Source organism: Populus nigra, chromosome 11 (assembly GCF_951802175.1).
Source record: "Populus nigra chromosome 11, ddPopNigr1.1, whole genome shotgun sequence".
Lineage (NCBI taxonomy): Eukaryota > Viridiplantae > Streptophyta > Magnoliopsida > Malpighiales > Salicaceae > Populus > Populus nigra.
Window position 1 is genome coordinate 1,564,452 of NC_084862.1, and position 25,388 is coordinate 1,589,839.

At 31.8% G+C, this 25,388-nt stretch overlaps 2 protein-coding genes across 4 annotated transcripts; one reads left to right on the plus strand and one right to left on the minus strand.

The window, feature by feature from the left end:
• LOC133668576 (beta-glucuronosyltransferase GlcAT14A-like) lies at positions 1-5,193 on the minus strand. Of its 3 annotated transcripts, none has more exons than XM_062088516.1 (5): positions 4,937-5,193; positions 3,686-4,440; positions 1,955-2,030; positions 1,726-1,841; positions 1-623 (listed from the first exon to the last, which is right to left on the minus strand). In XM_062088516.1, exons 2-5 carry the CDS (start codon positions 4,311-4,313, stop codon positions 112-114), a joined length of 1,332 nt encoding a protein of 443 aa, XP_061944500.1. In that variant the 5' UTR covers positions 4,314-4,440; positions 4,937-5,193; the 3' UTR covers positions 1-111. The 3 variants fall into 3 exon arrangements, with proteins under 3 accessions (XP_061944500.1, XP_061944499.1, XP_061944498.1); XM_062088515.1 differs by having other exon boundaries at positions 3,686-4,498; XM_062088514.1 differs by having other exon boundaries at positions 3,686-5,193.
• Positions 5,194-20,441: 15,248 nt separating this feature from the next.
• On the plus strand, positions 20,442-25,376 carry LOC133668596 (protein ULTRAPETALA 1-like). The gene is made up of 3 exons (XM_062088547.1): positions 20,442-21,194; positions 22,739-23,063; positions 24,972-25,376. The coding sequence occupies exons 1-3, from the start codon at positions 20,987-20,989 to the stop codon at positions 25,144-25,146; spliced, it is 708 nt and encodes a 235-aa protein (XP_061944531.1). The 5' UTR covers positions 20,442-20,986; the 3' UTR covers positions 25,147-25,376.
• Positions 25,377-25,388: the final 12 nt, after the last annotated feature.

Genomic DNA, 25,388 nt, shown 5'->3' on the forward strand with positions numbered 1-25,388 from the left:
TACAACGAAACTGTTACAATTTCATCTTAAAAAACAGTATTGTTGTGTACACAAGCTGTATGATCTATGAATATACCAATGTACAATTCAAAGTTATGTCAAAATTTTATTTCATGATGAACACTGTTTTTTTCGAAAATCTTCGGACAGCAATGACTGAAGCAGTTCTTGCAACCTTTCAGCACCAGGACCTGGTCGAAATTGGGAGTAATTACCACGCACGGAGCATGGATCAGATTCATTGCCTGAGCTGCCAATGCACCATGCTCCAGGAGCAAACCTGCTTGTGCGGTTTAGAATCTCTTTATCAATCTTGTCTAAAACGGGATCATCCCTTGCAAATTTCCTGGCAAATGGGGCATTACTTTTAACCATTTTATCGAAGTCTTTCATTGTCAAAGAGAGGGGGTGCTGCCTAGGAGGGTTGTCCCAGGCTATGTAGTGGAGATCATGGCCTATGGCTGTGTCTTGGAATTCTTCAGTGTTGCAAATAACAGTGTGGAAATATCCTTCAGGAGAGGAGACGAAATTTGTATAGTACATCAGGATAGTTCGTGGAAGGTTCTCCCATCCCATTATACAGTACTCAAGAAACGATCGAGTTAGCATTATCCATGCTGAACCTGAATACGGGAAGCAAGATAAATTCACATTCTCTTCTCTCTTTCTTTTTCATATTAAAATAAAAGAAATAAAGGACGAGGTCTCTGTATAGAAACTAATCAATTTTCCAGAGGCCATGAGTTAAACAATTGCACGAAATTATCTAGATGCAGAGTTAAGAGAATCAAATGACCAGAAGGCGTTCAGCCTCATAGTTCTCTATCATGCAAGGATTCTGGTCGAGTCTTATACTAGCTTAAGAACCACCACTAAAGATAATCTAGCGATCATCAACTGGCTCCATGAGGTTCAAAAGGAGTTGCTTCTTAATGGATGTGTAACAAAACTCAAATGCTTGAGCAGCTTCAATTCTTAAGAGAAGCCGCTTCAAGCAATACTAATGACGGGTGACTCTCTAAATTCTCACTCACAATATGTCACTTAAGTGGGGATCATAACTGGATGAACTAAAACAACTCAAATTTGAAGAAAAAGGATGCAAAAAGGGAGGGTAGAAAACAAAATACAGAAAGAAGACCCTTACTATATCCAGGATAGCCAACTTGAGAGGAGAGATCCTAAAGACACTTTTCAGGCAAAAGATAAAGATAATATTTTGTTTTCACCTACTGCGTTCTCTGTAACTTGCAGTAACTGACTGCGCAACTAAATAATGCAACATGAGAGATCTCTTAAAACCTACAAGAATTTAAGATGATAATGATGACATGTCAGCATTCATCCTTATCACATGTAAGATGTCAGCATGGCTATATGCATTCCCCAATATGCCAAACTTTGGTCAGGGTAATGCGTTGCCATATGCATTCCCCAATATGCCCTGTGTATTGGTGCTTTCCATGCATTACACCATGTTTCCTGTCCCAAGCACATCGGTAAACATGTTGGACATGTTGGACGCACACAGCACATACACAGAGCAAGAGGGTGATAGAGTATGGGATAAGCAGTGAATTTTATATTCAGCTATGAATGGTTTCAAGCTTACATGAATCAGAAATGCAATGCAATCCCACAAAGTTACAACCAGCATCTCATTGATAAATAATTGTATATAAAAAAACTAAAAATAACCCTTGAAGCTTAAATAGACATGCATACCAGTATACAACTTGAAAGAAGTGGGAAGTGATCGACGTTGAGTGGTCAAAGAAAGGTCGGATTTCTTTGATAAGTAAAGGCCTGGATCAATAGCAATTGGTTTTGCCCTGGAGTTCCTGCAACAAGTTGGCAGATCAAAAATGCCCCAAGTGAACTCTGTTTCAGAAAATAGACGCGGATGAAGATTTGCTAATGCAGTAATGCAAAGTTCTGTGTTCTTTTCACTTACATTTTCCATCCAGTTAGCCGTGTGTGTTCAATGAAATTAAGATTTCTAGACAAATTTGAGAACACATGGAGCAGATCTGCAGTCAAAATACAATCAGATTTTACAACTGCAAAGCATCTGCATATCTACAAGAAACAGAATTGCCAGAACTTCACGAAGAAAAAAAAAATTCAATCCTCCTATACCCTTCATAATTCTCCAGAGAAATTTTGCAAGTCAATTTACAAAACTTATTCATATTGCTGAACAGCATGAAAAGATTTGAAGGCAGAATGCTGTTTCTGTCAGTTCATCCATTCAATGCAACTTATGAATAGCAAGTCAATCAAAGAGTTGAGAGACAACCATTTAACATGATTGTATACCAAAAACCATAGCATAAGACAATGCATCCTTGATCTAATAAGATAAATGCTGACATCTTGTTATGGTTTATACAGTTTACAAGTTTTCAAATTAAACCTTGCAGGAAATCACTTGGGCAGAACCAACACCTAGTATTGCCCCTGCAAGAAAATAGATTTTTTTCAAAGAGAATTTCCTTGCACGATGGAATAAGAGAGCACGGGAGATGATCTTTTCCATTAAAAATAACTAGAGTTGAGAAAAACGTGTGGAAGCATAAATCTAGTTATTAGGGGGCAAGAGAAATGTTTAAAATAGGCACATAGCAAAATTTCTCACTCCAGAATGACATACAGCAGAGCTCCAGGAGACAGTAACTCACCCCAGAATCCAGTCCACAACTTTCAAGAAGAGTCTCCCTATAGAAATAAATTTTATCAGCCCTGATACCAAGTCTCCTTTTTGCGGAGATTTTGAGGTTCCTTGAACCCAAAAGACTGGGTTAGCACTTAGCAGCTGCACATAGTGAGCCAACCTCCAGCAGATCACAACAATACAGTGGCTATATTCCCTTGAAAGGCTGTTAAATGGCTTTAGACTCCATGTGCAACTCTCAGTGTCAAAATTCTGTTCTTTGTGTATTCGAATATAACTAGAACCCCATAAGAACATTTAAGGCATGATTGTAATCTCCAAAACATCTTACAAATGCAATACAGAAATGTATCTTCCATAACATACACGACTGCTGATGTGCAAAATGAGGGCACGACAATGTGATCGATTGAGTATGCTAATTTCATGCCTTCCCCAATTTAGAACAAAGACATTCTTTTCTTTAGAAACAAAATGCGCAAAACCTACTTGAGAACTATAACTCAAAGCTTAGCCCTAAAGGCAAAAAATTGAAGCTTCATAGAACTAAAGATGTGGAATGACATCAGCACTGAGAAATGATATGTGAACCGCATGAAGGAAACCTGGTTGGATCCAAACACACCACGTTCACACAGGAAAAGTTAATGGATTTAACTTATTTGTGAACTGAAGCAAGGATAAGATTGAAAGACCCATTATTGTTTTGGATTAGCAACTTACTGCATCAATCTTCACTCCATCCACATTTAAATATACGATCTAAGAAATCAACTTCTTTTACTACAATTTGTCTGATATTTACCTATACTGGATACAAGAACCAGAGCACAGTTTCACTGCATATGTGGAGATAAGTTCAAATTAATTCAATAGGTAAATTACCAATTCTTAAACATCACCAATCCTCTTATGGAAATGGAACAAAATCAAAATAAGGTAAACAAAGAACAAGAAAAAGGCAACAATAATAATTACGAAACAAGTAAAAATGCAGCATCATGTACTAACCATCTTGTGTCACAAGAGGATAATCTGAAGCACTGAGATTGATAAACCAGTCCCACTCCAAGCTCTCCCTCAACATGATTGCAATTGCTTGAAGGGTACAGGCAATCATAGTAGGCCCCTTGTAAGTCACCAAGTTGGACTGTGCCATTACGCGCACATTCCCAACTTCTTGAAACGTCAAATCACTCTTCACATACACTCCCAACATCAACCTTTCTCGAGGGGGTGCCTCAAGATCCAAATGTAGGATATACTGGTTTCTAGGATGATACACAGCCTGCAAAGTCCTCATCATTCTTTGACTATCACCCTTCGTCCCTGAAATGAGATAAGCTAATCTAGGCGGTTCCAATTCTGAATACCTACTTCTATTAAACCATTTCTTTAAATCTGATTCTACAAAATACCCATTTGCGTTCTCCGGCCTTTTATATGAAACAATGTCAAACGGAACCTGCTCTCCCCCATAAGAAGATGTAAACACCCCAAAAGTAGCTGAAGAAAACAGGATTAAAAACACAAGCAAGCTTGTAAAGAATGGAATAAGCCATCTTCTATCACCAAACAACCTTCCTGAGTGGGGATTGCCATTCTTCCTCATGCTCACTAATGCCTTTTTGATAGACATCGATCTCCTCTAACTCAAAAGCTCCCGAACTCCAACTTGCCAGAGGAAGCCCAGAAATGCTAACAACTAAAGCAAAACCCCAACCAATCTACTGAACAGCAAAGAGCCAAACAGAAGCAAGGAGGTTCTGTAACAGAGCCAAAGCCTCCTTTTCAGATAAATGAACAGCATCTAACCTATCAAGACTTTGAAGCAAAGTTGCACTAGCATGTTTAATAACAAAACCTCAACAAGATTCCCAGATTAAGAACTCAAATTTCCAAATTAGCAAAATCAAAAAGAAATCTCCATGGCACTAACAGTTACAGGGAAAAAGCTGAGCACACCTAATAATTCCAATAAAAGAAAGGCATTTACAGTTGATAAAAGCAATCAATAAAAATGTTAACTTTCAACTTAAAAATTCAAACTTTAATGACCAAGAAGCAGTTAGATTTAAGAAATGCAATAAATAAAAAGTGGGGTTTTGCTTAAAACTGTTCCAGATCTAATTATCACTCACAAAAAGTTAATAGAAAGAGATAGGCATAGGGAGACAAGAAGAGATGCTTGGAGTACAAGTTTTTGAAACTTCAAACACAAGAGAACTACGAAAAAGGGGAAATAAAAGAAGAAACACTTACTATGTTTGAAGAGTTTGTAGTTAAGAGAGAGATGAGGAGAGGGAAAGTTGCGATCTTTTTAAAATGAGAGATTCAAAGGTTGAAGCTTCGAGCAGAATCAGCTGATTTTTTATTCTTTCAAAGAGAGATGGCGCGTGGACCGTCAGGCGATGGGAACACTGATAGTCGATAGAGAATAATTGATCAAGATTTTGGATTTGTATTAAATTATTTGGTGAAAACATGGATTAATTTGCTTGAATTTTTTGGTAATTATTTGAAGCATAGACAATGACGCTTGAGGAATTGAAAGAGCTCCTAGGTCAATTCATGGCGCGTGGTTTTTCCTCCATATTACAGTACCAACTCTTTGATTTTATTTTTTCTCTTCTTGAGGTTGTTCACGTCATATATATATATATATATATATATATTTGAATTCATGAAAATAATATATAAAAATAAATTTAGTTTTGAAATAATTTTAATAAAAAATATAAAAATATATGTATTTTCTATCTCAACTTTTTCGTCTATCAAGACCAAGAATCTCCTTCAAAAAGAAAAGAAAAAAAAAAGCCAATACCAAGTAATATTCTCATTTATTTTTAAATTAACATGCATACGAAACTTGCTTTTCAAAATAATATTGTTCTATTTTTTATTTTATTTTTTTGGTTTCTCGTAACATTGTCAAACTACTCATGTTACTATACTAATTTTTTTTATTACTCCATAAAATCATAGTTAATATATATAACCTTTGATCACACAAAAATAACCTCTGATCCAAGTTAAACATATGTCACTAAATTTTTCAGCATACAATGAGCTGCATGGTCAATAAATTGTCTTCATAGTTTAACCACTCTTATGTTTATTTCCTTCTAATTAATATAGGTAATTGTCAAAAATCTAAGTGTGCTTGGTATTTTAATGAGAATATTTTTTTAAAATGTTTTCTACGATAAAATATATTAAAATAATTTATTTTTTTATATCAACACATTAAAACTATTAAAAAATACTAAAAAATCATTAATTTAATATTTCTTCAAGCTAAATATACCTTTAAATACGTTTCAAACACAAAAACAATTAGTTTTAAAAGCTTGTTTATAAATGTGATAAAAATTACTTTTAAAAAAATATTTTCATTTTGAATTGTATCAATATAATTATTTTTTAAAAAAAAATTTATTTTTGATATCAAAATAATCTAAAAATATCAAAATAATAATTTAAAATTCAAAAAATTTGAAAACAGTTGAATGATAATACCAAAAACAATTCTAAAAATCAAGGCTAACCCACGCGCCAATGCAAGCAGGGGATGCCTAAAAGATAACTTACGGCATGACTAATGAGACATTAATCTCAGAATCTTACACCACACCGTGAAGTTCGGGCATCTCAAGTCTTTAACCTCGGCTTTATCAACTTCTAAACCTCAAACTCTGAACCATCTTCTGTTCTGTTTCTCTTCAGTTTAAAACAACTTAGGAACCCTGTTCTGTCGGTAGTAACCGTTGTGTTTTTGCCTTGGACAGCATGGACGTTAGTTCTATATAATAAAAAATGAAAGTTTTAATTTATTTATTTATTTCATTTTATGCCTTTTACTATCATTTTCCAATAGGAGCAGGAAAAGCTAGGATTGTTTGACGCTTAATCTTTCATTTTGGGTTAATTTTAATATTAAGATTGTAATTTGGGATGGTGACCTAAACTAATTTCAACACTTTAAATTAATGAGATGATATTATCTAATATTTGATTAAAAGGAAATAAAAATATTTAGATGGTTAAGACTTTCGTCTTGTGTTGATTTAATGTTACAGTTGTCTTTTGTAATAAATCGAAAACTGTTTTAACGCTTCAAAAGGATGAATTAATGTAGATTCCATTTAAAGTAAAATTGATAAAATCAAAAGATTGTAGACTCAATTGATAATAAAATAATAAGCTAGGGACTAAATCTAAGTTTTCCATAATAAAAATTGTTGCAGGACCCATTAGCCGGTAGCCACAAAACGTTGATTCTGCTGCACACGTCCGGGGTAGAATAATGCTTTTGATATTTAATTTGTTTGTTTTTTTTATATTTTAAAAATATTTTAAAAAAAATTAAAAAAATTAAAAAAATTAAAAAAATTATTTTTTATTTTAAATTAATATTTTTATATCATTTTAATATATTAATACTAAAAATAATTTTTTTTAAAAATAACTACTACTACACGTTTAAAAACACCTGCAAGAAGTTTTTGGTTCGGTGGACCATTGGAGCGATCTTCTCTTCACTGTTCACAGCGGTTAGGTTAGGTCAAGGCTCACAGTCAAGAAAGTGTTAGGCACTTTTGGGGGGACATATAGCGTTCAATGGCCATAACAGCATGCCTAAAGATGTCAGATAAGGACATCTCAAGAAACTATCTTTAGTGAATATCCAAGTTGTCTTCCCATTCTTGAGTTTTTTGTGCCGAGCAAAACAAAGCAATTTGCATCCATGGGGGGTCCTTCGAAATTTGAGTTGATCATTTTATTGTGCATGCCAATAAGAACTAAGACCTTAGTTAATTAAGATTTGTTGCAAGGGAATGGGTTCTTGTTATTCTTTAAAGATTAGATAAATCATATATATGTATGTAGTTATTCAAAAAGACTGGACCAATTTATGTTTGGATTTGCGTTGATATTTCCTATTAGGCCTGGTTTAGGTTTTACTTACATTTTTTATCGTGGTATGTCATGAATGAGGTTAGATTTTTTTTAATAAAGAAAAAAAATACAGTTATAATTATTCTAGTTAATCCGAGTAAACTTGATAATCACATTACCCTAAATATAAGATTAAAACACCCCCGCAAAAAAAAAAGGAAAAGATTATAAAGTTCAAGGTTCAATAATTTAATGTCAAAAGATAAGATTGAAAAAAAAAAACAAGTTTTAAAAAACAAACATTGAAGAAAAAAACTTGAATTTTTTATTTGTTTTTTATAAAATTATCTTGGTTTCATGAATCAAGTTGTAAATTTAACATGTTAATCTTAGGTAGAGTTGAATTATTTTTTTAATTTCATCATTCAATATTAAGTTAGTTGAAAATTAGGATTTGTTATTTTTTTATATGTTTTTTATGAGATTATTTTGATCTCATGACCTGGATCACGAGTTTGACAAGTTGATTCGGATAGTTTTTTTTTCAGTTTCGTCCTTCGACATTAGGTTGATTAAAAATTGATGTTTATGGTTTATTTTTATTTATTTTCTATAGGGTTATCATGATATTATAACATGAGTTAATCTAATATATCATTATCTCATCATTTGAAAAAAATATCATTATCGTATTAATTTTTTTAAAAAAAATTCATCTAATATATATTATATTTTGAGTTAATAATTAAAAAAATATTAAAAACTATATTAGCAATGCTTGAACATATTTTTTATATTAAAAAAATAAATCCCACCAGCAACACTGAATACTACATGATCTCCTCAGCTTAACGTTTCAAACTTACCCAAAGAAGTAGAGGCCCATGTGAAATGGGCCCTCTAGATGGGCTTCATTGATGTAACGTAAGGAACGATTTCAAAATGCCTTCAAATTGTGAAAAGAAAGAATTATTACTTCACTTCGCATAGACTTCGTTGATGTAACGAAAAGAATGAGTTGAAAATGCCTTCAAATCAGGGAAGAGACAGAATTATTACATTGTACCATGCACGCTAAATAAAAGCAGGGAGGAGCAAAAATGAAACTGGGAGTCGTCGTCGCCGTCGCCCTCCTCCTCCTCCTCCTCCTCCTCCTCCTAGGCCACATGTAGCTAGGTGCACATGGATGTTTTTGTTCATGTACGATTCCAAGTAAATTAACCAGTATATATATACCTCTCTCATCGTGGTCAGAGAATTCAGTAATAATATGACATAATGACTCATTATCACAGCAAAAATGGTAAATAAAAGGAAAAAAAATTCGAGAAGATTGTAAGTTATTATCAGTAATTTAATATGAGCTACAATGGTGGATCTCACAATCTCTAGTAGATTGTGCGTGTTTTCTTCTTAAGATTTTTCTTAATATTTAGCAATGCATTTAAGAAATTACACATGTTCTTTTTTTACTAAAACTAAATTTATCAAAAAAAAAATCAAAAGATGTTTTATATTCAAAATATACATTAACATTATTCAATCATTTATATGTATTTAATAACGTAGTACAAATGTTTTTGTGAAGCATGTATATTTTAGATTGAAAATGTATTTTCAAGTACTTTTTTCGATATATATATATATATATATATATATATATATATATATATAGTAAAACAATATCTTTTCGTAATTGCCAAATAAGGTAGCATCTCTGAAGAGGCCAGTTACATCTATCATTGTGCAGTGACCCACCTCTCCCATCCTCACCAACAAGTGTCCCGTCACGCTGATCGCCACCTGATATGGAGGTGGCAACCTTACCTGACGAAGGACAAATCAGTGGGGGCTTGATTACGACGACGGTAGGGCCACAATGAGATGCGAGATTGACAAGCTAAAAGACTCCAAGAAACAGAGTTGTAAATGACGATTTGTTGCAGCATTTTGTAGATAATATATTTTGTTTGTTATCGTATTTTTCCTTTTCTTTTTATAAGAAGAAATAGCCACTCATATACCTCAAGTAGGGTGTTTCGATTTTATTTTTTACAGGATTTTTTATTAAAAATATATATTAATTTTTTTAAAAAAATATTTTTAATATTAATACATTTAAATAATTTAAAAAAATAATTTAAAAATAAATAAAATTTAATAAACCTTTTTTTAAGCTGTACTCTCAAACAAGGTGATATGTTAGATAAAATCATAGGTACATCTTTAGCTAATTTGATGTGATTTTAGACAGTTGAAAGACATGTAGGTCCAACTATCTACACAATGATAGAGAGTGAATGACTTCACTGCGAGCTCATAAATTATTATTCCATCCTTTATCAAATGTTTTTTTTTTTGTGTTTATTTGGTAATGTAATATATAATTTTTTTAAAAAATAATTTTTATTTAAATATATTTAAAATAAATTTTTTATTTTTAATATTAATATATTAAAATTATAAAAAATTTAAAAAATATATAAATTTAATACTTTTTCAGGATAAATGCACTTTCAAGACAAATTCAAACACAGGTAGCAATATAATACCAAATATACTGTTAATTTCATGTATTTTCAAACTAATTTTTTCATTTTAAATTTTTTATGAATTAGGCAATTCATGAAAAACTTTTATAATAAATTAAATGTTCCAAATCAAGATATAAAAAATGCTAATATTTATTGCATTAGGACTGAAAATGGTGGGATATATACCTAAGGATATAAAATTAAAAAAAAAATGAAAAACCTCTACCTTATCTTTCCTTTTGGAGGATCCACATATTGCTGTAGGTCATGCGAGTCTTTTGCATAGCATCAATAAGTCACGAAATGAAACAACACCTCAAATGGGCTCCTAACATTCTGGGTTTTATCCTGCAAGAATTGTTCATACATTGTGCCATAAATATTTTAAGTGGGATAAATTCGATTTTAATTGGAAGCTTAAGTGACTATTTGGTGTTATTATGCATTTAAAGTATCATGCTCCTCTCCAAAACGTCTATTATCTACTATATTCAAATAAAAAATAATTATCAAACATGAATTTTATACTCTTAACCTACAATTCCATGTCAATATCAAACAAGCCTAGAAGGAAGAATTGCACTTGGAGTCATTATCCCTCACAAGAATATCATCTACTTGTTCTTCCCTAGATGATAAGATTTTGTTGGTAACAACAAGAGTACATTATCAAAGTTGAAACTTTGAGAAAACCCAAAAAAAGGAGGAGGAAAAAGAGTGAAAAAGTTGGCAATGATAATGACAATTAGCGGCGATGATCATTGCAAAAAAGGTAAAATTAAAACAGGCCAAGTCGTTTGTGCTCTTTTTAGCAATGCTATGGCCACACCTAGCTAGGCCACGTATCTTATTACAGTCCATTGCTTTTTTTGCATTTACGGGCGCCATGGTGAGGTTTCGTTGAACTTCTCGACTTCCTGGGTAGTTTTCCATGGTGGCTTCTTTTGGTATTCAGCCCTGCTGATCATTCTACTATAACCATGGTTAATGTTTAACAATGGAGTCCCATAATGTTACAGTAATACATGTACATTATAGATACCAACTAAATTTTAGAAAAGATGATTTTAGATTTACCATAACTCTACAAGGGGTTAAATTTTTATCATTTAAACTTGTTTTTCAATATTTTAAATCATGATAAATATTTTAATTTTTTTAAAAATATAACTTTTTATGAATGCGCTTCTTCAAACTGTAATAGTAAACGTTATAGTAATCTCAAATATATAAATGTTGCGTGTTGTTTTTTAAAGTGTTTTATATTTTAAAATTGATTAAAATTATATTTTAATTTTTTAAAATTTATTCTGACATTAATATATTAAAATATATAAAAATTAAAAAAAAATATTTGAAAATCACCGTAGAACCGCAACCCCAAAAATACCTATTAACAGAGGGTAAATTAAGTACAATTACAGTCCAAGTAAGCTTTCGAGTCCTTGACGAAGATCAAGACATAATTGTAAGCTTTCAAGTGTTAGCAAAAGCCTACACACATGCTGTCCCAATGTACCCATTACGGACAGAGTCAGTGATTCGCACACATTGGTTGTCGTAATCTGCATTCACCAAGCTGTCCTGTACAAAGTCTGTCACTGGGCAATATTTTGCAGCACAATATTCTATCGCCTTCCCATTTTTCTTCGAACTCTTGCGTACCTGCTAGGCTTGACCTGGTGGCGATCATGATTTGCTCCATGATGCGAGCCGCATAGGGGGTTCTGGGCTAGCTATAGCTAGTCTGGTGGCAACAAAAGCAAGGTCCATTCATGGCATATGAACATGCAAATAAATCAAACCTAAAACAATGATGCATGTGGTGATCTTTAGAGAGGCTGAACATTCAAGTGTTTTGGACTCTTCAGGCTCTCTTTCTAGGGCTATAGGGGGCGTGTGGTAGGCAAAAGAGAGAAAAGGACAGAGGGAAACTAAGTAGTTCGAGGCTACTATATTTCAACATAGTTGGTGGATTTGAAATCTTTTTGAAATTGCAAATCCTCCTTGGATTCTAGTAAAAGGGAGACTCGGAGGCTAATAGTCGGCGAGCACCAAGCGAATTATATACAGGTAAGTACCAATGAAATGTCAGAGCAATAGCAGTCTATGTGCGTGCGTGGTCATCATACGCAGCTTCAAAATGTTAGGCCAATTATCAAGTTTGAATTGAGGTGGCGGTCCTTCCCTGCCATCATGCCTTGTAATTTGATATTAATCATTGAGGTGGTGGTCCTTCCCTACTATCATGCCTTATAATATGATATAAATCATATTATTTTCCATCTTCTATTATTATTAACCGAGTAGTTAAGATATCATTGCTCTATTTTAATTAATAAAATCTCAAAATAATATGGGTTATGCAAATTTAAAGTTTAAATGATTTTTAGTTGAAAACATATATTAGAATATGGGATAAATTATATATTAAGAAATCATCTATTATAAATTATAATTTAAATCTTCTTTATCTGATAAAGCGTTTAGATTAAAATAATTTTTTAATATAATATTAGAGATTTATTGATAAAGTGATTAAGACTTTAGATTTTATCATTCCGTTATAATTAATAAAATCTCAAGATAGTATGGGTTATGCAAGTTTCAATCTTAAAATTTTTTTATTTGAAAAAATATATTAAATTATAATATGAATTATACGTTAGATATTATTTAATAATTTAAATTTTTAAATTAAAATAATTTTTTAATATGCTAAGATAAACGTATTCTCTCCCTTCAAAAAGGTTCGGATAGCAATAAGTTAGGTTAGAGTTCTATTTTACTCCACCCATCTTCTATTCTATTGCACACTTGATATTTTTTTAATTAAAATAAATTTTAAAAAACAAAGTATATCTTTTTCTATAAATCATAAAATAAATTTTGAATTTCATATAATGCTAAAAAATTCCTCCGTGAATTATACTAATCGACGCATTATATTAAAAAAAATTACAAATCTATAAAATTAAAAAAAAGGTTAAAAAATCGTGTGGCAGATTGGGATACCTCCCTCTATATATTCTAGTCAAATCAAATCAGATTTTATATATATTTTTAATTTGATTTCAATCAATTAGAATAAAAATTCGATTCGATCGATATCAAATAACACCAAACATCCGTACAATTGGATGGAATTGTCATCTTTACATCCAAATCATGCAAACATTCACTTACAAGCAAGCTTTCCCTATGGCCTTCACAATGCTATCGGGTTCAAAATTCGAAGTAGGTGAGAGTTAAAATTATTATAAATCTCGTTGACTTTTGTGAATAGTTTGTCATGATCTGACGAAGAGATAGCTTGGGTTCAGTATATTAAAAATTATCTAAAAATATATTTTATTATTAAAAAAAATCAAATTACTACGGAAATAACTATTAAGGATGGAAAAGCTAATATTTAAACACTAAATTAAAAAAAAATTCATTCTTTTGCTATTCACCAAAACATAGTTTCGTGATGGATTGTAGCAATAAAATAATAGTTTTGTCATTATCAAAAAGAAATCTCAAGTATATTCGGTATTATAGTATTTTTCCCATGATTTATTAATCATTATTATATTTATCATGGCTTACATAGTAAAATAACTTATTTACTAAGCAAAAAAATAGTCACTTTGATATCTAGATGCTTTTTTATCTTTTCACTTTTCTACAGATAGTAACATAACTAAATTATGCAAAAGAAATTAAGGTCGCGTACATAGACATTTTAGTATATTTTTTTCCTAGTTTTTTTTTTATAATCAAGTTGACTTAGAAATAATTTAGTATTTTAATATATATTAATATTATTAAAGAAAAGAAATGGTTGCACACGTCAACAGTTAGGTAGCGCAAGTGACACTGTCCGACCTACAAACATCACCTTTAAAAGTGGTATTTAGAGTGGTGCACCGAGATCTTCCATGAGATAGAGCACATGTTGATGGCAAACCAACACACATTTTTCTTCTTCTATTTTCTCTTTCATTGTCTCGGGTTTCGCACCAACCCTTTAAAAATTTAAAAGTGTTCTATCAATTGTATTTTTATCAATTTTGATCCCTGTTTTTTATTACTATTTGTTTTGTTTTTAATGTTCTTTTTAGATGATTTTATTTTTTAATTTTGTCCCTTAACATTTGATTTTTTTTAATTTTTATATCCAATTTGGTCATCATTCCTTTTAATGCTATATTTTTATTATTTTCTTCATTTATTGTATTTTTAAATTTGATCCCTAATTGTTTTATTTCATTTAGTTTATCTCCTAGGTTTGTTCTTCATTTTTTTTTATTGTAACTTGTTTTGTTTATGTAATCCTTTTCTTAATTGATTTTTTCATTCTTTTTAATTTCATCATTTGATACTTTGATGATTGAGAATTTTGATTCAAGATTTTTTCATGTTTGTCTTTTACAGGGTAATCTCGGTCTTATGACCTCAATTATAGGTTTTGAAGATTAGTCCAATTTGACTTCGGTCTTTTTTAGGTCATTTTTAATTTTTTTTAATTTCATCATTTAACATTAGATTATTAACCTTGATCTTCGTAATTTTTTTATAGGGTTATTCTAGTTTCATAACTCGGGTCATAGGTTGGTCGAGTTAACCTGGGATGACACAAATTTTATTTATATTTTTTAATTGTTTTTTTTCAATTTCTTTTTCCATAGGTTAAATTGTTTAAGAGTTGACCTCCAATGTTTTATTCTATTTTTTTTGTACGAGGTTATCAATATATATAAAAGCATACTATTAAATTAAACAAGCTTACTAAACCAATTTAAATCAATGACCTGGGTCTCAAATTTTTATTTCTCCTTTAAAAATGTTATCATTGCTTGAGCATTTTTTTTTTGCGTTAGGAAAAACATGACCTCGCCCGCAGCATAACATGGGCCATAATGTTAATATACACCTAGTACGTAGGTATATTAACATATAAATCATGCATGTATTACAATAGATCACTACAAATTTTATTTTAGTATTTTGATTGAAGCGCATGCTGATAATTTATAATCGATGATCCATTGGTTTGTAAAACCAGAGTTTTTGTGTATATTAGACTAGTGAACGATGATGTTTAGTTTACCATAACAAGACATGCTAAATATAAGAAAGCTTTTAATGAAAGCTTAAAGTTCATATAATTTTAAATGTATAAGCATGCAAAAATATAATTAATGGCAAACATGTTTTTACTCACAAAAAATAAAGAATATTAGTATGCTTACTAAAAATATATTTGCATTTGATATAAAATCAAGAAACCTAACATACATACTAATAATAAAATTAACCATGCTTAAATTAAAACAAGAAAGGTATTTATTTGTTAAAACACTTGAAAATAATGAATATTTTATTATTGTTAAGGATGAATCATTTATCTTTAAAATTTTGTTGCTTCTCACTTGTACAACTAGGATGTTTACAATATATCTCCCAATATTTCACCGCTATTACCTTGGTTTAGATATACTTTTAAACAAGATCTTTAAACCAAAGATTATGCAGCTCAAATATCTATCAACAAGATGAACCTGAGCTCTAGATTTTGAAGGAAAATCAAAGCATAAAAATGAGAAAAGAAATACTAAAAAATGAGGTGAAGAAGAATATATAAAATTTAAAAAATTCAAGTTACAAACTCTTTCCTCACCTTTTTATAGTGAATTTTAAAATCACTATAAATCAAGAATTAATTCTTATTATCATCAACATTTAATTAATCACTAGAAATCAAGAATTAAATATAAAAAAATCAAAAGTTTTTTTAATAAAAAAACAAAAGTTTTTTAGAATTAATTTATCATTCATTCATAATTTGTCTAATTAAAATAAATTTCCAAGGCAGCTGTCATGGCTTCTCGAAATTCACTGAACAAACACAAGAAAAGCAGCAATGAAGAAATGCAGGCCGAATCACATAGGGATTCTTGCCATTGAAAGCCAACTTTTTTCTTGACATGCCAATTTGGTGCGACATGCTGGCATGTAAATGTTCTTGTAATGGGACTAATGCATTCTGAGCATAGCAAAAGTGATTATTCTATATGTCTAGAATGGAGCATTAGATTTAATGCAGACACTGTCATAAATCACAGTGGTTTAATCAGTAGACGAGACAGTGTCATGTCTTGATATCTTAATATGCCATTCTTCAGACACGAGTATCAGGCACAGGATTTTCTTGCCTCATGCCTTCATTTTGTTCGAGAGCAGCTACTTAGCATACAGTGACAAGCAGGGCAACAAGATGCTTGTTTTCTGACCAATGGCAATAAAAGCAGGTGAGATCTACTATCCATCCAGTAGCCTCCTCACTTGTCCTGGTGTCTCCTGGCAAAACCACCATGAAATCGGCTTTTCACGGTGTAGCAGGGCACATTTTGCAAGCTTTTGTAGGTTAAAACTAAGATCATGTGTGCCAGTAGACAACCCTGGACAGTGGACACAGAAAAGCAAACTCATTTCTGGTAGCGATCTTGTTCTTGCATTTCAGAGAAAATAGTCTCATGTGCTCAAAGACTAGGAGCTAGTGACTTTGTTTAGGTAGTGATAAATTAAATTAAAACTAGCACAAGTTAAGATGAGTTTTATTCATGAAAATTAACTTGATAATTATTTACATAAATTTCAGCCAAAATAATGTAATCAATTCCCTTTCCTATTACAATCAAACCATAATCTCAGTAGAAGCACACAAACTAAATAATTTTTTACATAAACTTTGTCTACTCTTTCAAAAATATTTTAAAATAATTTTTTCTTCTTCTAAAACCCATCATATTTCTAAACAGCATGTTTCAATAATGGGATAAAGCTCCTCCCATTCATAAAAATATTCATTACAAAACTTTTTTAGAAATATATTTATTTTATATTTTTAATTTTATCTTTTTAACCAAACATTTTTATTTTATTTTATGTATCTTAAAACACTATTCACGCAGCACTCGATTGAAATTGTTCTGGCACAACCGATGAGTCTTAATAAAAAAATTCCGGCAACTAACACAAGGAGGTGAGATGCATAGCATGGGGGCGCAACTTCCATGCGTGATTGAGATTGCAATCATTCACTTTATAATGAAATAAACAAAACCATGCATACTTTGAATGAGTGCTTCTGAAGAACAGAATACTAATTAATAAGATAAAGTTGTTCAGTAGGGATACAAAAGGAGCTGGGCACATGAAAAAGAGGCCTAGTTTGTGATCAAAGGACTTCCTCATTTTTCCCAATTTGTGCATTGGAGGCCACGAATTCTTCATCTTCCCCTTTGACTACTAATCATTGGTGTGTTTTTTAATAATGAAAAGTGTGAAGTCTCTTTGAATGTTCCAGCCATGTACAGTAAAAGTTGTGGCGATCTCTTATATTATATGGATAATTCATAAAATTATTTTGATGTATTTTTAAATAAAAAAATACTTTAAAAAATAATCATACCAGCTTTTAGTCAAGATGGATTTTGTATTTAATCTTTAATCTTCTCATTTTGGTCCATATTATTATATATTATTATTATTAATCTTTAATGTTTAGGGCTCCATATGACAAACATAGGAGAATTAATTGAGATGCATAATAGCAGAGGATGTCAACTTTATGGTTAGAGGTTACTTTTTCTTTACACGAAAATGCCCAAATAATGAAAAGGAAAAGAAATAAAGGAAAGTGGAAAAAAAAAGCTCAAAACATGACCTAATGAACAGATGAAATCCTTGGGTAGCTCCAAGTTGAACATGACTCGTGAGTCGTGACAAGGTTCTTTTTGGTGGCTTCAACGATGACAACTCAGCAATTATGACCTATGATCCCGGATTAAATAAATCAATAACTCTATTATTATTATTATTATTATTATTATTATTATTATTATTATTAAAGTTGGTTTCGCCATTTGATCCAGCAAACTCTCTATTACTAACTTGATATAGATTAGGTTTCAATTTAAACGAGTGTTTGATATTGTAATTTATAATTTTTTTTAAAATTTTTTTTATTTTTGATATTATTATATGAAGATCAATAAAAACAATAAAAATCATCAATTTAATTTTTTTAAGATAAATATATTTTTAAAAATTATAAAAAAATAAAAGTATCATACATATTGTATTTAATGTTGACATGATTAAATTCAAATAATTCAATGGATTAACTTGTAATATATTTAATAAGATCAAACCTGATTGAATTTCAATCAAATCATAACTACAAATTAAAAATAATAATTATATAATATTATTTTTTAAAATATTTATTTTAATTAATATGATATTCCTCAAATTGTTCTATTATTAATTCACTAACTCGAGTTTTTTTACTTTTAATATGATATTTTGTCAGGCATCCAAAAAATTATTGTTTCTACGATGAGATGGCTAACTTTTATATAAAGCAAGTGCTTTTAAAACTATTTATTATATTCCATAATTGAATAAAAATAGTGTTCAGCATCTTTCACAAGTTTAATCAGCGGAGAGCTGCTTCTCCCTCAGCCAGCTTTTGGCAGCCCGTATCATGTATCGTGACGTACCAATTACCTTTTCTGGGTATAGTTCATAAATTAATTTAATTTTTTAAAAAGATTAAAATGTTGTTGTTTTGAGTATATTTTTTTCAAAAATATTAATAGATTTGATTGGTTTTTATCCAAGTTAATCAGATAATACCGAGTTAATTATTTCTTAAATCTAGACATGGACTAGTTTAAATTTAAAGTTAACAAGGTATTCTTTGACTCGTTGAACCAATTCAAGTGTTATATTATGTTTTCGGGTCCTATTTTGTTATATTATTATAAATAAATAAATTGTAGATGTTTCAAACATTTAAATACACTATCATTAGATTTAGCCCACTTAAATCTAAGGTATTCAAGTTCTAATTAATCACTTCCTATTAGTTACGTGAAATTCATTCTCTCTTTTCAAAATATATCCAATAATATTGCAACGATTTTAATATCGGCTGATAATTAACGATAGCTTCTGGACCATTAGATTTAAATTTAGTAGGTGTATTCAATTATTTTATTGTAACTAATTAATAGTTTAATAGTCACCAAGTTTTAAACTCATCCACTAACTATATATTTAACTTATCCTTGATTTATTGACTTGTATAGTAGGTGAATTCGTCTTTATTATTATTGTTTTCCCCCCCTTAAAAGTAATAATAAAGGGATAAATATTGCATCAATTTTTACATTTAAAAATAAATCTATTGAAGATAAAATTTTAAATAGATAATCCATATCTAAAATGATATATATATATAAGAAAATAAATTTCTTAGAGCCCTTGTTTGATAAAAACACGTATATCTTAACTTTGGATATAAACCTTCTACTTGGTCTTGTAATTCAATTAATTAAAGGTATTCTCCACAAATCAAAATAATCAATCCTCTTCATTAATTATCCACAATTAATTTGAAGACATTGTAGCAATGGAGGTTTCCTTTTGATCACGGCAAAATAAATTCATCATCAAAATCCGGCGGCCATTAAGGAGGTTCTAGTTGGTCCTGCGATCAACAGTTTCCACTAAAACCTCCACCGCATGAGACATTTTATGAATTCACCACCGTCATGGCCACCATTGTCAAACCTAGAAACTAAGAACTACTATATTGTTTTTTTGTTGCTTATTACATGCACAAAAAATGATATGAATTCTTTTCTTATGAAAAAATTATTTTTTAAAAAATATGTTCACTCATTATTTTCTTTGTATCTATGTTTTATATGGTAAATATCCATAAACTATAATTCGAGTACTATAAAGTTTTATCTTCTGGATACATAAATAAACCATATGCTACACAAATATGCAAATTTTGGATGGGAGTATAACTTAAACATTAAATTAGGCTATCCTTTTCATAACAAAAATATAAAAATAAAAATCTCCTCCTTTTCTTTTCATTGATTATGATAAAATCATAGGTAATTCTAAAAATTAGAGACCTCACACAACTTCTTTGACTCTTCGAATAACTCCAACCTAACCCAGGCTAGAAAAGTAGCAAACTTTTGCTCTACCACACGGCTCAAGTTGTTGATCTTCAATGTATTTTTGTTTGACGATTTAAATGCGTTTTTGGAAAATAAAATTTTGTTTTAAATTATTATTTTTTTAATTTTTTGCATTATTTAATAGAAAAATAAAATTTAAAAAATAAAAAATATTATTTTAATAAAAAATATTAGGCAACCACAAAACCACCATGGCAAAAGTGAAGCTTTCCAACATAAACTGAATCCTCTTCATATGCCCTAGTAAATAAACCTCGTTTCCTCACTTAGTTCTTCCCATACCCCCAATAAACCCCACCGTCCCCTGGCTGACCCCAAATCTCTCTCTCCTCTCTCTCTCTCTCTATATATTTATTTTCTTCTCTCGTGTCATGTCATGCAGCAAGGAAGGTTAGCAATAGGAAATAGCACTCATTCTAGCACATAAAAAGGGATTTTTAACCTTGCCTTTCTCTCTCACACACACCCCCACGAACCTTTAGCTAGCTCATTCTCTCTCTGTCCAAAATCACCACAAAACAACGACCTCCGCTCTTCTCTATTTATCTGATGACACTTTCAACGTTTTCTCCACCAGATCTCTTGGAGACTCGTGTTTCTTAAGAAAGCCTGAGACTTTCTCTCTTTTTTTTTTAGCCTTTTTGAACCTTGTGGTTTTGTGGGGTTTTGTTATTATTATCAATACCCATCACTCAAAATCCTATCTTTTTTTTTATTTATTTCTTTGGTGTTTTTGGCTTAAAGATCTCATTTTGGCATCTGGGTTTTGGTTGTTTTTCGAGAGGAGGAGAAGAGGGAGAGTTTTTGAAAGGGGGACAAAAATGGCTAATGGGGTTGAGAGAGAGCTGGTGGTGTTGTTTAGTGAAGAAGAGTTGAGAGAGATGAGTGGGGTCAAGAGAGGTGAAGAGTACATAGAAGTGACGTGTGGGTGTACCAGCCATAGATATGGCGATGCTGTTGGTAGGCTTAGGGTTTTTATCAATGGTGAACTTGAAATCACATGTGAATGCACTCCTGGTTGCGATGAAGGTCTCTTTTTTTTGACAAGTTTTTGTCTTGGTTTCTGTACCCTTTTTTTTAGGGCGTTGATGAAATGGGGTTTGATTTTTATGCGTGTTGAATAGGTCTTATGTAGTTATATTTTGACGTTGATGGATATCAGTCTCTTCTCTAATCAAAAGTGACAAGAGATCTTAGCCAGTTGTATGGTTTAAATTTTGTTTTCTGGTATTATTACAATCTCTAAGTGTATGTTGTTTTGTCTGAGAGAGTGGGTTGTGCATGCCATTGCTCAACTAGATAATGCAGTTTTGTCTGTGGACTTTTTCAACCTGATGTTTTCTGGTTCAGATTGGACTAAAGCTTGTGTTTTGATTCAAAAAGTGGTCTTTGAGTGGTCTTCTTTATGATGGAGCTGCATTGCTTTTGTTGTTTTGATTACAATGGTTGACTTTGGTGCTCTAAGATTTGGTTTTTGATGCCAGAGTTCTGTTCTTCCTGTTGGACAGAGTAAGCCTTTGTGTAGCATCACCTGGCACTCTTATATATACTTTATAGTACTCCCTCTGGCAACTCTATCCTTATAGCTCTCTACCCTTACTGTTGTTGCTTTAGATTATGTTCAAATTCAAGGTTGACTCTATGAAAAAAATCCGTCGTTTTGTGCAAGGATGGTTACTGGCTGGGATCAATCTTGGAAGTTGACCTCTAAAGGGCTACCATGCACACCGATGCTTAAGCTGGGACAACGTCTTTGTGTGCATGAGCTTCTGGCTACGTAATGTTAAGTTAGGATACATCCTCTGACAACTCAAGATCTATCTGCTTTGACATTGCTGTAAATTTTATTTTGCCACAGTGCAACTGGAAGGCCTGTCTAACCTGTGCCTGTAACTCCTCAGAGTTGATTCAAGAATTGATATCATCTTGGAAAATCAAGGCCTTGGGATGGTATAAGTGGAGGTTTCAACATCTGTTGAGGACCGGAGACTTGCAAGGTCTTGATAGTAAAAGTTGTTTTGACTGCAGGAAGGGCAGTTTTCACCCTTTAAAAGTGTTAGGTTCATAGGAAAGGGAATGCATTCTGTTCGTAAGAATAGCTCTTGTGGTCCTTTCACTGAAAGGAGAAAACTGTCATACTGTTTATCTTCAATACTCGCAAGTGAAACTACCTTCCGCTGGACTTACCTGGTAACTTTTAGAGCCAAGATTATGCAACTGCTCCCTTGTGCTCAATTGGCCATTCTGTGTCTCCTGCAGAAGAAGGTGGCATCTTGTCTGGCACAATAGTCCAGTTAGGCTTATATCTAATGTCTCAATCACTTGATAACCTCCCAACAATTCTTAAAAAATGGCGGTTGGTGCTCCTGAATGTTGAAAATTTATTGCATTCTAAGGATGCTTGTAATATCTTTTTCTATGTGACTTGACTTTTGTGGAGCTTTCATTTGTTCTCTGCATGTGATCATAGCTATTTGTATTGAAGTATATTCCTTTTGCCCCCTTTATTTTAATATTTGTTTATATTTTTTGATTGTTTTATTTTCTGAAAATATTTGAATGGTTGATACCAGATACGATGACTCCTGCTGCATTTGAAAAGCACTCTGGAAGAGAGACAGCTAGAAAATGGAAGAACAATGTCTGGGTCATAGTTAATGGGGAGAAGGTTCCATTGTCAAAGACTGTGTTGCTCAAATACTACAATCAGGCCTCAAAAAATGGCAATGGATCCCACAGGTCAAATAATGGACGAGTTTGTCACCGTGATGAGTTTGTTCGCTGTAGTAAATGTAATAAGGAACGCAGGTTCCGATTACGGACCAAAGAGGAGTGTCAGATTCACCATGATGCTTTGGCTGATGCGAACTGGAAATGTGCTGATATGCCTTTTGACAAGTAAGTTTCCCATTACATTGCATCAAATGAAAATAAAATCACTGACTGTTGATGGTTTGCTTTATTTTGATCTTCATGAAGTTTTTAGTTCATCAGCCATTTTGAACCATGATTCTAAAATCTATTTCTTTTTTACATTGAAAGCTAGATCCTGTCTATGCATTTCATGCGTGTATAGAGATTCAGTCATTTTTGCAGTTTTTAATATAACATGTATTGATTATTTCTTGTTCTCTCTGTTGCTCAACCGGTAAAGTTTCTCATGTGGTTGAACACGCTTTAGAGAGCAAAAGGAGGCCATGGATTCAAATAAAATTTCATTCCAATTTCGTTTGTTGTGCTGCCTTATTTGCATCTCTACTTTGTTGACTTGTGATTTCTTACATAGAATTTAGCGCATCATCGCTCATAACATGAATAATTAGCTTGCATGGACATTGATAATGGAAGATGGAATATTGCACTATTTCGGTGATGGAAGTATGCAGATGCTTTAGAAACAAAAGCTCATGTTATATAATGCACCTTCATGCTTATATGACTAATGCTTGATGCCAAGTAGAAGCCTCTATACAAGTGAGCTATGGGTCAGGATTGATAAAAGTACAATCGATTGGGTTTCAACTTTACGTGATTAGGCTGATATCTGGCCAAATAAATTATCCTCATTGATAGATAGATTATTCTTATTAAGAGGTATCGGAGAGAGCTAAAGGACATTTAGAGGATTAAAGAAATAAGATATTCTTGCTGAATACATCATAAATAAAGGATATGATCTCTGGTATGTCATAGAAGGATTTCAGATTTATTAGAATGAATAGTGACTTCATGCATTTTATCTTTTTTCTGGACATTTTTTCAACAAGTGTTCTCTTTATGAAGCATTTTTATTTGATCTCTGTTATGATGTATGTTTATGCTTATCAATTTTTATCCTCTGATGATTGCATTTGCCAAGTTTCTGTAAATTTGGATTATAAAAATGTTGCAAGAGCAGAACTCATTAAGTTTTCTTCAGGCTTTCCATGAATTAAGCACCATTTATTAGCATGTTGAAAAATATTAAAAAACAGAGGTATAATTGTGCTTGATGCGTGTTTAAATTTCTAAAGCTTCTTAAAAATTGCTTATTCTCCATGATAATAATGGAATCATGTAGTTCTTGAAACATAGCCATAGATGTCATCCAACCTTGCGTCGCCACCTTTGCACTTTCTAATTCTGAAGTGCTGTTGATGAGAAGATATAGAGTGAACTCAGAACATAATAATATTTTTAAGTAATTCTATTTTCTAAATTTCACTCTACTTTTATAGCGTATCTGTGATGAGTGAAATGCGAGGAAACACCACTGAAAATGTTTGTACTTGATAATTGCTGGAGCATGTTTACATCCTAAACAGGTCTTATTGAGATCCCATTTGCAGAATTTGAAACATTTCCAATTTTTATATTCTGCCACCTTTTCACTCTATATTTCATTGTGATTATTTCTTGTATTGCTTCCCAAATTTGATTGCTTCATAAATGTATCTCCTTTGAAGAAGCAAATGCACCTGTGTTTCTTCACGAGCTGTCGTGTTTTCCATATATTTTCCCATTGTTGTGTTTCTTTCTTACACTTTGACAATGTTTTGAATGGCTCCAGGAGTTATGAAATTTCTTGCCGTTATCAGATGAACTTAACGTATGATTAAGTATGCCTGATGCACAACCTGAATGTATAAATCTAACTAGTTTGTCTATAAAAGTTTAAGTTGGTCCCCAGCAAAGTTGTCTGCCATTGCATGCAAATTTTGCGAGTATAAATTTAACTATGTTGTGGTTTCATGGGTTTTCAAGGATTTACAACCACATGTCAAGTTTGAAATGAATAATGCAGACGTTTTCTTTTTCGTATTTCAGAATAACATGTGATGATGATGAAGAACGAGCAAGTCGAAGGGTATACAGAGGTTGCACCCGTTCTCCAACATGCAAGGGCTGCACTTCCTGTGTGTGCTTTGGGTGTGAGATCTGTCGCTTCTCAGATTGCAGCTGCCAAACCTGCACTGACTTCACCAGGAATGCAAAAGTTTGAGTTCAAAACAATGATGCTTTAGCAGTCCTGATATCCCCCTTTTATTTGGTGCCTTTCCACGGCATTGTTGCTTCATTTAATCCCCTGCTCCCACAGTTAAGAGAAGCCTTGAGTAACATTTTCTCATGTTAAACTTGAAATTCCAGTCTGTGAGAGAGGCATTCGTTGTTCTCATTGGCTGGTATAGAACTTCTAAATTTAGTAATTTATCTCATTTATTTTTTATTTTACATCCTTATATC